The 17,606-nt window shown below is 26.7% G+C and overlaps 1 protein-coding gene and 1 long non-coding RNA gene across 3 annotated transcripts; one reads left to right on the forward strand and one right to left on the reverse strand.

Moving 5' to 3' along the window:
- Positions 1 to 10: 10 nt before the first annotated feature.
- On the forward strand, positions 11 to 2,207 carry LOC112591752. Its single transcript, XR_003114519.1, has 3 exons — positions 11 to 340; positions 399 to 522; positions 1,709 to 2,207. It is a non-coding gene; the product is annotated as an uncharacterized LOC112591752 (long non-coding RNA).
- Positions 2,208 to 4,163: 1,956 nt separating this feature from the next.
- Positions 4,164 to 9,216, reverse strand: LOC112591754 (probable protein phosphatase CG10417). Of its 2 annotated transcripts, XM_025335673.1 has the most exons (7): positions 8,510 to 9,216; positions 8,075 to 8,333; positions 7,854 to 7,889; positions 6,391 to 6,434; positions 5,786 to 6,020; positions 5,506 to 5,726; positions 4,164 to 4,403 (listed from the first exon to the last, which is right to left on the reverse strand). In XM_025335673.1, the coding sequence occupies exons 1-7, from the start codon at positions 8,618 to 8,620 to the stop codon at positions 4,212 to 4,214; spliced, it is 1,098 nt and encodes a 365-aa protein (XP_025191458.1). In that variant the 5' UTR covers positions 8,621 to 9,216; the 3' UTR covers positions 4,164 to 4,211. The 2 variants fall into 2 exon arrangements, with proteins under 2 accessions (XP_025191458.1, XP_025191459.1); XM_025335674.1 differs by lacking the exon at positions 7,854 to 7,889 and having other exon boundaries at positions 8,510 to 9,215.
- Positions 9,217 to 17,606: the final 8,390 nt, after the last annotated feature.

Consider the following 17,606-nt stretch of genomic DNA (forward strand, 5'->3'; position numbering starts at 1 on the left):
TCTACTTCGTATTCATGTTATCTATTTGTTCAGTGTTTGAAACCTAAACTAATTTTCGTGCTTCATATATATGGCTGATATGTGAGTGTAAAAAACTGATTGCTGAATAACTCTCTCAATATTCATTGGATTGTCTTGAAACCATCACCAAAATATATGTAATCATTTCTTATAATAGGATTGAACATTTAATGTTAAAAATATGTATTTTACAGTGTTTGAACTTTAAACTAATTTTTCGTGCTTCATTTATGGCTGGTATTTGAGTGTAAAAAAACAGATTGTTGAATAACTCTCTCAATATTCATTGGATCTTCTTGAAACTTTCACCAAAATACTTGTAATCAATTTCTACAATTGGATTGTCTACTTTATATTAATGTCATCTTTTTTTCCAGTGTTTGAAACATATACTAATTTTTTGCGCTACATATATGGTTCTTATGTGAGTGTAAATAATTGATTGCTGAATAACTCTCTCAATATTCATTGGATCATCTTGAAACCATCACCAAAATACATGTATGTCTTTAAATACTTTTTTAACATAAAATAAATATTTTTTATGCTAAATATACTAGTTGTGTTTTAGTATTATATAATATGTAATTTTGATTATGATTAATTTTTATTTAGTGACCTGGGTTAGTTAATAAATTGTCTACATGGCTTGGTGATTAATTATATTAAGTTCATACTGATCACATGAAATTTGTAGGTTTTTTTAGCATTTCAAAATTGTTAATTTACATTCGAGTAAAATTTTTATTTAATATGAGAGATTATTACTATAGTAATATCATTGATAATCAATGGTAATATTCTAATAAGACTTCAAGGCACATGGAAGGGTACTTCTAAGACCAAAATGAACATGGTGAAAATGGTTGTGAATTGATCTAAGAAAAAAGAAAGAATTGGTTAATATTTTATAAGAATTATTCAATAAACGAGCATAATATACAATACCTCCCAATAGTTTAAAACAATCATTACTAGGGAATCGTACTGAAACAAAAAATCTTATAAGTACACTGTACACATTTTTTTTATTGACATTGAATTTCTACTTTTGATAATATTGAGTAATTTGATGAAGAATCACAATTATTGAATGGCTTGCGAAAATGTCATGATATGTATTATTTTTTTGAATTTAATTTTAGTTCATAAATTAATACAATTCACAAAATAATAAAAGAATTGTCAAGATATAGAAAATGATCTCAACTGTTAATATGCTATGTGCATTACAAATAATTTTAAAAAAATTTTTAATACGTTTTTTGTTTCATAGTCTATACTGTAAATTCTATGAATTGCTATAATGTAGCATGCTATTCCTGCTTACCTTTCAATTATTGTTAAAAACAGTAATGTTTTACTATTGGAAAAAATAATATTAAGAAAATCTTGTAGATTATTAAGCTGATAAATAACAGATAAGTTAAATATTATATAATTTATTCTAGGAATACTTTAATTTTTTTTATTTATTGTTTTGGGCTAAGAGATATACTTATAATATAAATATATCATAATATAATGTTTATAAGCTACGAGATATGCTAATATATAATATAATGTGTAATATTGCTATAGGTGTTAGCAATAGTTATATAAATATATATGTAATCTAATAATTATAATGTATATGAAATATTAGATTCATATTTTGTAAAAACATCATAATAAATCAAAATAATAGTTGTTAGGCGAGGTCGTTTTGCATTTCTAAGAATTGCCAGTAAGGACGATAACATCCTGGAGATTGTTGTTTTAAATGTGAAAACAATTCCAAGAACTAATCTAAATTGGAAGGTTGACGATTACAACAATAAGAGATTTTCTTGTATATAAGGGAGTCCGAAGACCAACAGGGGCAGATGTACCAGAGCTACGAAGACCTGAGCAACTTCACGACACTCAGCCACTTTTTGTATCAGTTACATGTATTTTATTTATATAGAATAGACATTATTGTATTTAAGAGTTGTAAATTTTGTTTTAATAACACCTTGGATCTGGATCTGATATTGGCACGCAACATTATTTACATTGTCAAAAAAGTAATAATAACTATATATTGGTTGTATACATGTTTAAAGTTTAATAAAAGGAAGTAATCAGTTAATAATTTAATATAATTGTTTATGAAAATCAGGATGACAAATTTTACAGTTAATAAATGTGATAAATATATTTAATAATTTTAATCATTACAATGTGTATAGTTTATAATCAATTTTATGATTAATTCTATATATTTAAATAATAATAAATATGACATTTTATAATATTTGTTTTTGTTCTTAATTTAATCTTAAACCAACCTATACTTAACTTGTTTGATAAAATAATAAATAATACTTATTCCAATTAATTTCAACACATTATGTTTTATAAATCAAGTGTTCACACAACATAATAAAATACAACATGGTTGTAGTGTTATTCTATTTGAATAATAGTTGACTAATATTTATTTGATATTTAAATAAAAATACAAATTTAAGGTTTTATCAACAGTTTTAAAATGATAAAAAAATGATTTTTTTTTTTTTTTGAAATTGTAAAATTTAAACAAAATATGATTTAATTTTTAATATAAATTAGTTAAAAGTGAATTAAAATTTAAGAAATTATCTTTAATGTCAAAAATACTTAATAAAAAAAGTTAATTAGATGTCAAGTTATTGAAAAATATTTTAGTCAGGAAATTACCATCGAATAGATTCCAAAATAAAATATGAAAGTCAGCTCTAATAATTAACAATAAATAATGCGTTCAAATTAAAATAATTAACCTACTTCATAGTTAGTTTAGAAGTTTTTACTGTTTTAAATAAGTCGATGGTTTTAAGTTTACAGAAGAATACTTCTCAAAAAATCATATAAAATTGTACTAATAAATTTAGTTATTCTTTAAAGTTATTAGGTTTAAAAACATGGTTTTTTTTTTTTTAATACACAATATAAATATAAATAACATTTCTAATGCATAAATAGTAGTGGTTTAGTGCATATATTATATTCTTATCATAAAGTGTACTTTATTGTTGGCAAATAAATTATTTTTTAAAAAGAACTTATTGTTATAGTTATAGTATTTTTTTAAATTAAATTATGTTTATAAACAAATATTGTACTTAATAAAGCACAATATATAAATGTTAGTGTATGTGTGTGTGTGTATACTTAAAGAATTAATTTTCATATTATTTAGAAAAAAATGCATTAGGACAATTAAAAAAAATTAAAAAATATAAAAATTACTTAACAGTTTTGGGTTAACAACCAAATAAATAAAACTTATGACCAAAATCATTTAATGATAATGTAAATATACTGCTGTATAAAAAAAACCTATTATAAATGACTAATTTATTAACTAACTACAATCATTATTTAATAATTTATTATTTTATTTTATTAATTACTATATTTCTCTAAATCATGATGGTCGCAAAAAACGTGCATGTGTTCAAAACTTTAATATTAATGTAGTACTTGAAACCGATCACCCTGTATATAATATACAATGGACTTAACGATATATTAATATTAAATCAAGGACATATTAATCAAACTTAAACATAACTTAATATTAAGTCTTATGAACAGCTAAATTACGAGAACGCTATACATTGATGAAACTGTTATATTGATTTTATTTATTTTGTATTTTTATACTACAGCACATTTGCTAATTATTATATTTTTGAGATTAGAATGTTAATGTTTTTGAATACCTGTGGGTGGGCCAATCTTTAGATTTTACCACAAACAAGTAATTTACACACTTTAAAACGAACATAAAATATATTAAAAGTTTGTATGCATAAAAATATAACTAATAACTAATTAATATATAGCATCCTTTTAATAAATAATTGAATGTGTTGTCTTTGTTTTGAAAATCCACGACATAAAAAATGTTTGTAGAAAATATTGATTATTAGAATGACAGGAACAACTAATGTATTTATATAGCGTCCTCAAGATATAATAATATATATCTTAATAATTAAATATAAGTTATTAAAATAAATCATATTTACTTTAATATAAATGCAATATATTTTGAAATTTAAGTAATGAAAAATACAAAATAATTTTCTACATTAATATAATAATAAATCACAAAAAAAAAAGTATTTAAATTTGTCACATGTGTTTGTACACATTTAAGTCTAAGGTGAGATGAAATATTATTCTACAGATTCAGGTGGAATCACATCCAATTTAGGTTTCTTACAATCGATAACGAGATCAGATTCCTCTTCTGCACCATCTGCGAGTGAACGTTTTTGGTAATGTTTGAATTTCACGATGATACAAGTCATGTTGTCACAGCCAACTCCAGCATTTGGTGTATCAGGAGCCAAACACACTTCAAATAACTATAGCAAAGAATTTATAATATCAACAAATGTATTTTAGATAATTAACCTTAAAGCTTAGACAATGAATACAGCTAATATATACTCTATTCTATTAAGTTGAAGTTGACCCACTACCTATACCGAGCTGCCTAAATAATCGAACCCATTCCAGTCGGTAAAAGATGTTTTGTGATTGGTTGCTGCCATTCATACAAGACGTTCAGATATATGTGCGAATGTGACCACTTTTCATTTGACTAGTGGGTCAACTTAAACTAAATAGAGTTATAAATATCTGAAATAAACATCACTAAACAGGTTTATCTTGAAAAAAAATTAAATTGAAATAAAAATTAATATTATTGTATTTTTTTTTTTTTTTTTTTTTTTGTTATTAAGAAAAAAAGACTTAAGTATTTGGGTGATTTTTAGTGTTTAACTTAATTGTTATTATTATAGGTTTTTATTTTATTATTTTTGTAAAAATAAGTAATAAAATGAACAAGAATGATATTTTTTCTTAAAACTCTGTTACACATTCTAGCATTCTTAAACACACTTAAGTATTTATTTAATTTAAATAATAACAGATATCTAAAACTAAAAATGAAAATTGTAATTTTATATTAGATTCCACAGTGATTATTATAATTTTATTTAGAATGAAAATTATAATAAAAAATTATTCATTCAATTATATTCATTAATTCATTATTGTTTTTTGTATAAGAAGTGTGAAGGAAGAAAAAGTCAAGGAAATTAAGAAAATATGTTTACATAATTTAGAAAACATTAAAAAATTGGTTCATTAAATGAATTTAAGTGCATATTGTATTATTATTAGTATTAGTAGTGGAATAACATGAAAATATCACAAATAAAAATCTAAATAAATAAATATTAACTAAATGAAAACTTGAGAAAACGTATTAAAGTAGGTTATTAGACAAATACACGATAAATATGTAACGAGTACAAAAGAGTATAAACAATAGAAGTCAGTCACCAAGAGATTCGACATTAATGTTGTCTTTAAATTTACAGTATGTGCATCAGTATCATGAATTTATTTGTATATATTTTGATCTAAACAATTAAGTGAAATGAATGTAAGAATTACTTCTTCACAAATTGATGATAATTTAATGTCTGGACAATGGATACGATTTAATATGAAATCAACCGCTTTCTGACTGCACAATGAATTCCAAATACCATCACATGCTAAGACTATGAAATCACCGTTATCTGGTTTCAAATCAATGGTTTGTACATCAGGTAGAGCAGTAATCATTTGCTTGGTATTTGGAAATAAACTATTTGTCTTGTACATATGATCGCCTGAAAATAATTGAAAATAATTTACATTTTTAATAAACTATAAAATAATCATTTTTTACCTAAAGCTCGAGACATATTGAGACCATGGTTGATTCGTCCATCATTTGAAACTCTTCCACCGGCAGCAAGAATCCTCTTTAACTCAGACTTATCTTTAGGTTTATGATCTTTTGACATTGCATGAGCTTTTCCATCAATAGACACCACACATCTTGAGTCCCCAGCATTGGCCACATAAAGCTTATTTTTTACTAATAATGCTACAACTGCTGTACAACCACTGTCTTTTCCAGCCTAAAAATATCAATAATTAATATTGTAACTATTATAATGTTATTAAAATCATTAACCTATAAGATATGCTAATAAAGGGGCTTTCTTGTCAATATACACAACTAAGTAAATTATTTTTTCATATACAATTGTATAAATTGTAATATTCTACTTTAAATTATTGCTTGATTAGGTGTTGAATAATACAAATTATGATTAATTTACTATATACCTACCTACATAATGAAACCAATGATTCTTAAATCTTAAATAAAATTTAAATTAATTATTTTTCTTGTGAATTTCTGTGTATGCTTAGTTAAATCTGACATTTTGTTCACAAATAAAATTGCTTGTAATAATGTAAAAAAATAAAAAAATAATATATTACCAATTCTGTTTCAACAAGTTTTTTTTCATCTATATCGCCATTATCTAAAAGAAATAAAAATAATAAATATCATTGATAAAAGTTAAAATCACAAAATTATAAGTACCTATTTAAGCAAATAATTATTTAAAATGTGTATCATATATGATCATTGATCAATACATTCAACAGACTGTTAACTTTGATAAATGATTCATCAACCCCGATATTAAAATTAGCATTTAAAAATGTTGTTTCTAATTTGATACAGTTTATTAAAAATGATTTACTATTCTTTTTTTGTATCAGATCATTGTAAATAACTTACAACATTTGACTAAAGTTAAATGGCATAGGTAGTTCAATGGATTATGTATTTTCTTATTCTTGGTGTATTTGAATCCAATAAAAACAAACAGTTAAATAATTATAAATTATAATTAATTAACCATATAGACATGCGTAGACCTCATTGGTAGGATACATGGAACAAAAAATTGTACCCCTTTACACTAAAATAAAAAAGTGTAGCAATAAATTATTATCATTAAAATATAAAATTTGTTAGTAAAATGTTTATAAAAGAAATATTAATATAATTTAGAAATTGTCAATAACTTATATGATAATTAATAAGTATCTATTTACGAGGCCATTTTAGATAATACAGTTACAAATTTATAAATGTTGAGTTCTTTAAAAAAAAAGAGGAATATAAATGGACCTATTTTTTATAGTATGAAGTATGCTGTAGTATATCTTGTTGGCTACTATGATAAACCATTAGGTACTGTCTACTAAGCTACTTATAAGTATATAAGATGAAAATGTTCTATTAAAATATGACTAGAAACCATAGCGTGCGCAGGGGATATGCAGGATATGTAGCTGCATACCCTAAACAAACACAGAGTTTCACACATACCAAAGACCATCTTTCAAATTAAAAGTGTTATATTTAATTTATGTTTATAATAATCTATTATACTAAATAAGTTTGTAATTATATATTAAATGTTTAATAATGATAAAAGGTTAAATACTTTGATGCTTGTAACTGGAGAACAAGAAATTGCTGTTAATTTAAATCCTGAAGACATCATTGATGATTTCAAAAACTCTACCCAACACAAAATGGTGTAATGATAAATTATAATTTTTATTATTCCCCCCCCTTCCCCTGTATACGCCATGACGCCAGTGGCAGCCTTCTGTATACCCTAGAAGAGGCCTGCACACACTTATGTTAGAATCCTTAGGTTTCAAAAACCTATACACAAATTAGAATGAGTTATTTTTTTTTTTTAGAAAAGCTTAAGACAATTTTCACAAAAATTATTAGTCTAATAAATATTTAAAAATTCTGATTTGTCAAAATGTTAGTAATTTCATAGGTTATAAAATATTTTAAAAGTACCTATCGGTATGTACTTGTTGATGACTAATTATAATTCATAAATGCGTTGTGATTAAAATAAACATACCAAAAAAATTTAGAATCCATGTTACAATTTTCTCCCCTGAATTAAAAAAAAAATATATAATATATTGTATGATTAAATATTTAATGTTTTATTTTATATCAGAATAAAATACAATTTATTATTATACTGTTTTGTTTTAAATGATTTTGGAGGTGAATATTAACTAATAGTTTGTATTCATGAATCATATCAATTAAAGTATAATAGCGGTGTTTACTTACCAGTTTCTTCTGTTTTGCCATTTTTCAATCGAAGAGTTCTCAGCCTTTTCAATACTGGTATTTCAATTAGACTGTCATCGAAATCCATGAAAGCCTTGACCAATGCTTTTTCATAATCACCTTTTTCGAACAGTTCGTTTTTAATCAGTGATGGCAACATCTCAACGGCATATTGCGCTACTTCAGCGCCACCGTGTCCATCAAAGACTCCAAAAAGTGACATATCATCATCAAAGTCCACTAAACAAACGTGAGCGTCCTACAGAGCAATTTTAAAACGAAAATGATTAAAGCGCCTATGAATATGCAATTTTAAAAGAATGTGTCTGTAACCCATTGAAATTAGGGAGGACCCGAGAGAGGCAAATGAACTCGTCCGACTTCCATCGACCACTGTTCGATCCACTTCTAAACAACCCTTATGCAATTACTCACTTCTTGTTTCTCGCGCCAGCCCTGCATCGAACTGGCACCACACATGAGTACGTCGTTTTCCATGTCCTCCGATTCTTTGTCAGTTTTCGGTTTGTTCAGGTACGAACCCATAATGACTGAGGTCGCACTCTCGTATCACTCGCTGACTTTTGCAACTCACGCGGCGTTCGAGTTCAAACCCACGACGACGACGAATGCAAAACGATGTGCAAAATAATGCGCAGATGAATAATGCTTTCGAGCGTCACGAAGTTTTGCGGGCGACGTACGTGTTGTGGTGCGATGAGTATCGATTGACGTGCTGTCAGGACGATCGTGGCGGAAGGCGACTGCGCGGCGTTCGGAGCAACGCCGACTAGTACGCGCCGACGGTGACCGGTGACGGCGGCGATAGATACGGAACGACCGACCTAATATTGTTTTGGTATTGTTGTGTTATATGACTAAATATTGTTATAGAATCAAATATAATGATTATAACATTAAATTGTCGTGACCAGATAGGTAAGAGAATGAGTATTGCGAATAATAGTTGTGAGCAGTACAATATTCATAACAGTAATACGACATAATATCTGTTGTTGTTGTTGTTGTTGTTGAAATATAACGATAAAATAATTCGTTATTTTAGTATGGCAATTTCATCATTTATTTGACATTATATTCTATTAATTGTAAAATATTTTTTATACTGTTTTTGACTTTTGTTACCGTCAAATTATCGTCACGAAATAGATTATGATATTTTTGTTATGGATAATATTACTGTTAATATTATAAATTATTATTATTGTTATCAAGTTTATCGCCTGATCGTTTATCAAATTGTTTTAATACGTGTTATCACGTCACTAACATTCTGAGAAGCACGAGAAAATTGTAAAAATTAATAATAATAATAATTATAATAACTACCGACAACCAAATATTATGACTTGGAATATTATTACTTTGAAATTTTAATATAACTTGTTGGTAAACTTTATCATAAGTTATGGAGAAATTAGAAACGTAATTGTTGTCTTTGAGCCACGGTGCTACTTTTGTTGTCTTCTTTATAAATGATAATCTTTGACAATAAAAATTTATTTTGAACTCATTTCGTTGTGAATTTACTTGGACATGGTCGTAATATTTTGGGAAATTTTGCCTCTTACCTTCAAAAAAAAAAAAAAAACAAAACAAAATAATTAGGTATGTCTCAGTGATCAGAATTTTATACGTTAAAAATGTTAAAATACAATGAAATACGTGCTCACATTGGTTATATAGGTATATATTAAACAAAAAATTCTTAAACATAACATTATAATTTTTCTAAAATATTCATTTTTATGGAAAATAAACTTTAGAAAACTCATAGTTATCGAAGTCTAATAATATATAAAAATATCTATGTATTTTATATTGTATTAGGTATCTATTTAAAATTAAAAAAAAATTCGATTATTGATTTAACTATATAAATAATAAAATATTATTGAAATCAGTGGCGTAGCCAGGGGACTGAGGGGGCTGTAGCCCTCAAATAAAAAAATATTATTGAACTTTGAACTAAGCTAAGCTTTTTTCTATCTGATGAACTTTTTTTTTTAGGTAAGCCATCAATGTGTAAAAATTGATCAGTCCCCCCCCCCCCCGAAAAAAGTCACTATTGAAATAAATATTTAGACACGAAGTATGTATGGTAAAAAGAATTATGAAGTCTACAATACGACTTAATATATAAATCATTAAATTACCATAAAGATGCGTGAAAGTTATTAATTTTAAAATTACATTTATTTATAATTTAAATTTTTTATGTTGATTTATTGATAGAATATATGTTGATATTCATAAAATTTTTGAAATATAAAGCCATTTAAATTTGATAAAATATACAACGTAGAGTTTGGATTTGAACTGCATGTACATACCTATGTAGGTAATAGATATATTATGAAACAAATTTGAGTCGAATTTGAGCATTCTAAGGAATATACCCATAAATAAATAAAGTTCCAAGTCTTGTAATAAATTAATATAAAATAAAATTAGATAAAGAAACCAAGACTATATTTAATTAACCAAGACCGTATTTAATATTTTGGTACCTAGGAATAAAATTATTTTTCCATCCTTCTATTATGATTTTACTCTCATTGATTTAAATTTTAATAGATTTAAAATTTTAGATTCCTAGCATCCCGCTTCTCGCTTCGATGAATGTATTAATTTTACGAAGGAGTTTATTTTAACGTTTAATAGTTTAATATGGGATTTATTATAAAATTGTTCATTTACAATTAAGAAATATCGACCATTTAAAGTCACTGTATTTTTTTATAAGAACTAAAAGCTATAATTTTAACTATTTTTTTTCAAAATCTTGAAAATTTATAATATGGTATTTTGTAGTTAAAAATATAAAAACCAATGCAGTAACTCATTCAACACGTTAATACAATACGATTCACAGGAAATTCCTCGAGGAGGTCTATGTACGCGAGGTCGCGAGGATATAGTCTCGACATCAACGATAATAATTATAATAATATTTTAATGTGGCCAAAATGGCAAAATAATAAATTTTTAACGTTAAAATAACAGAATATTATAATTATTAAAATTGTTTCTTTTTCTCTATAGACTATAAGGTAATATCTTTAAAATGTATGGAGAAGAAAATCTGAAAAAGATCAAATGGAAAGAATTACTGATTGGTTATGTGATAGCTATTTGACTGAAAAGTTCACTCTGAAGTCAATACGGCCAAATAGTATACGTGAAAAGCATTGTAATATTATTTAGTTACATTTTTACATAATTTTTTATAATACAAGACAGTATAGATACTTTTACTATTTATTCTTAATTTTTCTTATCTATTATGATTATATGAATAAATGTGTTTTGCAATAATATATTATAGGTATATCCAGAAATAAAACGGTAATGATAATTTCAGAAAGATATGGCAGAGGAAATGATAAAGATAATTATACCTTTTTTACGTTAAGTAATAACACTGTCAACTTCGACGAATAATATAAAAAATGTGTAGTATTATGAACTTCTAATAACGAGAGTGGCATTTACCACATAACAGTAGACAAACATTATTAAAAAAGGTAGGTAAGTATAAAATTTCCTCTCTGTTGTAGGTATTAGTAAATTGTATGTTATGTTTTTGATATTTCTATTAGGTATAAAGTATTTTGTTACTATTAATAATATAGTAGGATGGAATAATTTTTACCGAAAAAATTGTGTTTGAAAATATCATTTTGTGTAAATTTTAATAATATAGGTACGCAAGAGTTTCATGTCCCTATACGAATAATGTTTTTAAATTACAACAAAATAATGAAAATACTCCCATTAATAGTTTAAAATGTTAAACATATTATTTCGTCTAATTTTGAACATAAAATGTGTACAAAAAAATTAAGTTTAAATATTTTTTAAACTTTTTGGTTCCAATCTAAACTATTTTTCAACGTTGACTTCGTGGCTGGACATCGTTTGACAATGTATTTTGTGGCAATTATTTATACAAATAGAGGAACAAAAATTATTTTTCATTCGGGAGGGAAAATTTTTTTTTTACTTTTCAGCTACATACTGCATGAAATGTAAAATTTACTGAACTAAAACATATATACGTCATATTTTTAAATATTTAATATTATAAATAATTATATACCTTCTAGAATTTTAGCTACAAGAAATTTACTAAGTTTAGTAAAAAATAACTATTAAAATAATACTTTTTTAAATTCATTATAAGAAGATCCAAATATAATTTTACCTTTTTTTTATAAATTAAATGATATCTTTTACTCGTCTTCAACAAACCTACAAATTAAAAGATCAAGATATTATGGCTATTATTAACTATTATTAAGATTACCTATGTATTTTTAAATACTCGTTAACATTTTTAACTTCTGTGATCGAAAATGTTAGTACGTACTACGTACCTACAACTGTAGTATTCAAATGCTGTTCAAAATTGCAAAACGTGTTGAATAAATCAGGCTTTATTATTAGTTTAAAAATAATTTTAAATGTCCTATCACGATAGAACAATATGATTTAAATATACATTTTGAGTACTATCTAAGAGCCCTTGGCAATCATTGTAAAAAGGTATATTCCCACAGCTCCATGCCGGGTTATGTCATTTTTTAGCCCGTACCATTTGGGTCTGATTATAGTCGGGGTTTTATATTCATATTACTTTGGGATCCGTCCGGATTCCGGACAGTCGCTAGTCGGTGATCCGTTTCCATGGGCTGTACTCATGGGCGCCCATTGGGGGGGAGGGGCAAGACAGGGCACTTGCCCTCCCCTGGAAAAAATATTACCACAATATTACCTTATTACCGAGGCAAATTATTTGTTGAAATCACTTTTAAGATATGAAATAAATATAAAAATATACTCATTGTTATCGTATATTAACATCATAGATAGGTCGTATTCTGTAGTCTGTATAACCTATACGTAAAATTATTTATTGCAGATAATTTGTGGTAAATCTATAAAGATCACAATATAGGTACTACAAATATTTTAACCTAACGCAAACAAGGATACTTTCATTCAGGATGTCATTAATATGTTTGGAATAAAACGAAGAAATTTACAGTTCCTATTTACTGATACCGAATAATATACTTAATTATATTATTTAATTTCTATTTTTTTATATACTTATTAAAATTATTATTTATTTATTATATTAATACACTATATATTTATATATATATATACAAATAAAAATATAACATGCATGTATAGTGTATACATTTATATGTGAAAAATAACATTAAATCTTTATTATCTTACATTCGAACATTTTTTTATTTTGACTCCCCCTAAAATATTACCTATGGGTACCCATGGCTGTACTTGTCTTATTATTCATTGGTTATGATTAAAAGCATCGAAACCACGCATACCTATATCGTTGTTTTCGTTGTATTAAATTAATTTAAAATCATTCGAGGTATTAAAGATATTAATTAAATTAATTTTTAAATTGAAATTTAAACAATAGTATACTTTTATGCTTTTGTTTAGACACGTATAATATAATATAATACGTATATATCTTATGTAATTTGGAAAATTTAGTGCCTATATACCTTTGGATCCATTTGAAAGGTGCTTATAGTGCTTTTGTATCCACTATCCAGTACCTGTAGATTATCATTGTTCACACGTGTCAGAGCTAGTCCGATCTGAAGAAAATATGTCCGGGAACTAGGAAAAAGAATTGTCATGGACTATATGTTTTCGACCAGCAACTGGCTCGGATGACTGACCCAGACAAGTGTAGATGGTTGTATTTAAAATGTACTAGATAATATTTTATTCGTACCCGGACAGATACCAGCCCGGAGCAGTGGGAATAGGCCTTAATCAAGTGTATTAGACCAACAATGTTTCAGATTGTAGTTCAATGAGTTCGAGGTAAAAATTAATAACTAAAATAAATGGATTACGTTTGACTTACCGTACAATTTATAATAGTGTACTTTACTAGCTATAGATGGCGAGTAATAAAAGTTATAATTATAAATAACAAACAAACAGTTATGCTCTTATAAGTAGTGGGTATAAGTATGAAAAATTCTCAAACTAACTAGAAAAAAATTTTACATGTCATTGCAAGTATCTACTTTTGGCTTTCTAATCATATAGTAATAAGCATATTATAACATACTTACATACGAGTATTTTATATAGTTATATATATTGCGGCTGGCTTCAGCTCAGCTTCACGGTCACGTCTTCTACCACCTGCCCAAACATACCGCTACAATACTACTACTGCTACTACTTCTACTACTAATAAATGATAAAAATATATCATCATCATTTATCTTCATCGTCGTCGTCGCATGTGCATCACATCATAATACATGACGAGAAGATGTATCTATACTGATAGAAACGCGTCGCTCAATGAATAATATTATCATTTATCATCATCATCATCATCGTTTTTATCGGCGAGACCGCTAATGTCGGTATAAACTATAAACTCAAGTGTTTGATTTGGGCCTATACTATATGCGGCAAGATTGTTCACCACGGACTCGACGACCGCACGTGGCAATTTTACGGTGCAATAACCTGCAGGTGCGGATAACTACCGACCAGTGCGCGGCTGAACGAGCATGGCTCGTACATCAGTGCAATCGCTGCAACGCAGCCGCGATTGCAAGCGGACTGGAATATACCTAATGTAATATGTCGAAATAACGTATATTATTATTATGTTTTGTCGTCTTTGTTATTCATTCACTAATTATTATTCGGTTTTTTTTTATTGTTTGCGCTACAACTGTAATGTAACGATATATGATATTACACAATAGGTACACTACGGTAACGTAACAATAATAATAATACTAATATACGCGTTTATAATTGCAATAAGCTCGCGCGTCGATTACAGATATTTATCGTGTTTTTATTAGCGTTTCTCGATTAAACGAGGCGGCGATACTATAACAAAAAATATTACCTGTTATAACGTGTTTGTCTTCGTCTCATCGATTTCTAAAACCAACTATGAAAAATACACAGCTATTCGATAGCAAAAATAAAAAAGTCTAGGAGACTTTACAGCAGTCGCGGCGGTAACGGCGGCGGCGGCGATGAAAGCAGCGGCAACGGCTCTCTGCAATCGTCGGTAGCTACTACGTACCATGGTATCTGTTGCCCGTCAATACAGAGGTACTTACTACATGTCTACATACCTATTACCTACAATATTTATGCGGCGCATAACGGTTTTAACCATAGATTATTTATCTGTGGTTACGACATCCTATATAACAGCGTGCGAGTCCAAGTCGGCGTGAGAGTCAGTAGTAGGTAGGTATGGTGACTGAAATGTATTATGTTTTTGAATTAACGTGTTGGGTTTAAAATATTGTTAAAATAATTTAATGATTAACGACGGTAGATAACTATGTACAGTGGTAAACAAAAGTTTCTTAAAATTGAGCTTATTAAAATATACTCGACGTATCTACGGCCGTTTGATTTCATATTATCACCTTTTTTTTGGGAAATAAAATAGTTGTTATTGTACCTACATGTTTCAATAGTCATCGAAAGTTTTGGTCAAGGAAAACTTAGAAAAGTATTGTAATGTTATTTGAATTATTTTTTTATAAATAATATGAAACCACTGTTTTCACTATGTTTGAAAATATATAAAATAAATTAATTTTTATTTAGACTTGCATTGTAGGTACTTATACATCAACAATTTTAGGTACTCCGTATTTTAGTAATTCTTTAAAAATTGTATTACGTTTTCATTATTACGCATAGTACATAGGTACTTGTTATATATTTTACAATAAATAGGTAGTATAATAAGTAGTAGGTATAAAAAAGGGGTCCAAATAATGGTTAGCCTGGGGCGTAATTATATACCTCACGCCGGCTCTGCATGCGATAATCGGTGATGGGTTTTCGTATAGTTTCAATAAAATATGCTTTATATTATTTTATAACTTGCTATCGCTTTCAAGTCACGCGGTATAATAACAAAATAAACCACCCATGGGGTGTTAAAAATATACATTTTTGTATTAATGTGGATTCGTGTATGTTGTATGCATAGACGAAAAATTTGCAGGGTAACCGTATTTTTATCTTTTTAAATTTCATGTTTTATTGCAGTTTCTGATGCGAGTTTGTACATAATAGCCAATCAGTGATAATAAGTTGTAATAGCTGTTACTACTGTTATTTTAAGGCAATAGTTGAAAAAAGTATCTTTGTATAAAAATTATATAGGTCGATAGGAAAAAGATGTTACATAAATGTGTTTATAAGATACCTACCAACTGAATTTAAGATAAAAAATAGGTATTAGGTACATTGTATAAAGATAATTATTTTTGTGAATAAAAATAGACCAATACTATAATAAGATATGTCCAAATTAACAATTTTTCAAGAGACACTAAAATCATTGTTTTTTTTTTTTATGGATATTAATAATATATATATTTAAAAATGTCTAAGTATAACTATAATATAGGTTGATACATTAATATATTTATATATGTATATACATGGTGAAATGGAGAGGTACGGGGATATTTAAAAAAATGCCTACTATTCCATTTACTTAAACTTTAAATACCTATTTACAACTAATAAACTCCTCGTTCGATTTTCGATTCTTATGTATCAAAATATTCTAAAAAATACTTTGATTTAGAATATGTAATTAAAAATGTATGTTGTTATTCAAAAAGTAAAAACTTGAAAAAATATAATAATAAATAAAATGTTTTATTTTGACCTGGAAATTATGTAAAAAAAAAGAAATTCAAAAACATTAACAGATTTTAAATTAATAAGCACTGTTTGATAAAAAAAAATCATCTAGTTTATAATTACTTAATAATCAAATTCTAATTTGTTCAACATAGGTAAAAATACAATTATAATTACTGATTGCCATAGTACTTAATTATTCATTTTTTTTTTTTTTTTTTTTTTTAGGGGCAACAACATAATAACTACGTTCAAAACGTATTTAGTTAGGTATTGCACTAAATTTATCATAGGGCTCAAATTTGAATGCATTATTTTTTGGAAATTTGTATTTCTCTGAATAATGCTTTTCAAGTACATAGTTACAAAATTCGTTTTATGTATAAGAGGATTGAAAACTTGAACTTTTAATTTGAATCTTTTTAATAATTGTTTTGACATTTTTATAATTCTTAATACTATATTTTATGTAAGTTTCTAGTGGTGTTGAAGGCATCTGAAATACCTATGTCAAATTTCTATGTATCTATTAGTATATCTACATGCACCAACTACCACACATCAGAGGTTCATTTTATCATATTATTTTTTTAACATCAATGCCTTTTTACAACTAACAAGATAATTTTCGAATCTCTCTTAAGACATGGTAGTTTAAAGTCTGATTTTTACCAACTTCAAACACAAGGTGTCTACTTGTCTACATCTATTACTTAAACCATAGGATCAGACTCACTATGGCACGAATAATATTTTTAAATTAAAACAAAATAATTGCCTGTACATATTTTTTAGA

This window comes from Melanaphis sacchari, unplaced genomic scaffold (assembly GCF_002803265.2).
Source record: "Melanaphis sacchari strain LSU unplaced genomic scaffold, SCAv2.0 Contig142_pilon_pilon, whole genome shotgun sequence".
Classification (NCBI taxonomy): Eukaryota; Metazoa; Arthropoda; class Insecta; order Hemiptera; family Aphididae; genus Melanaphis; species Melanaphis sacchari.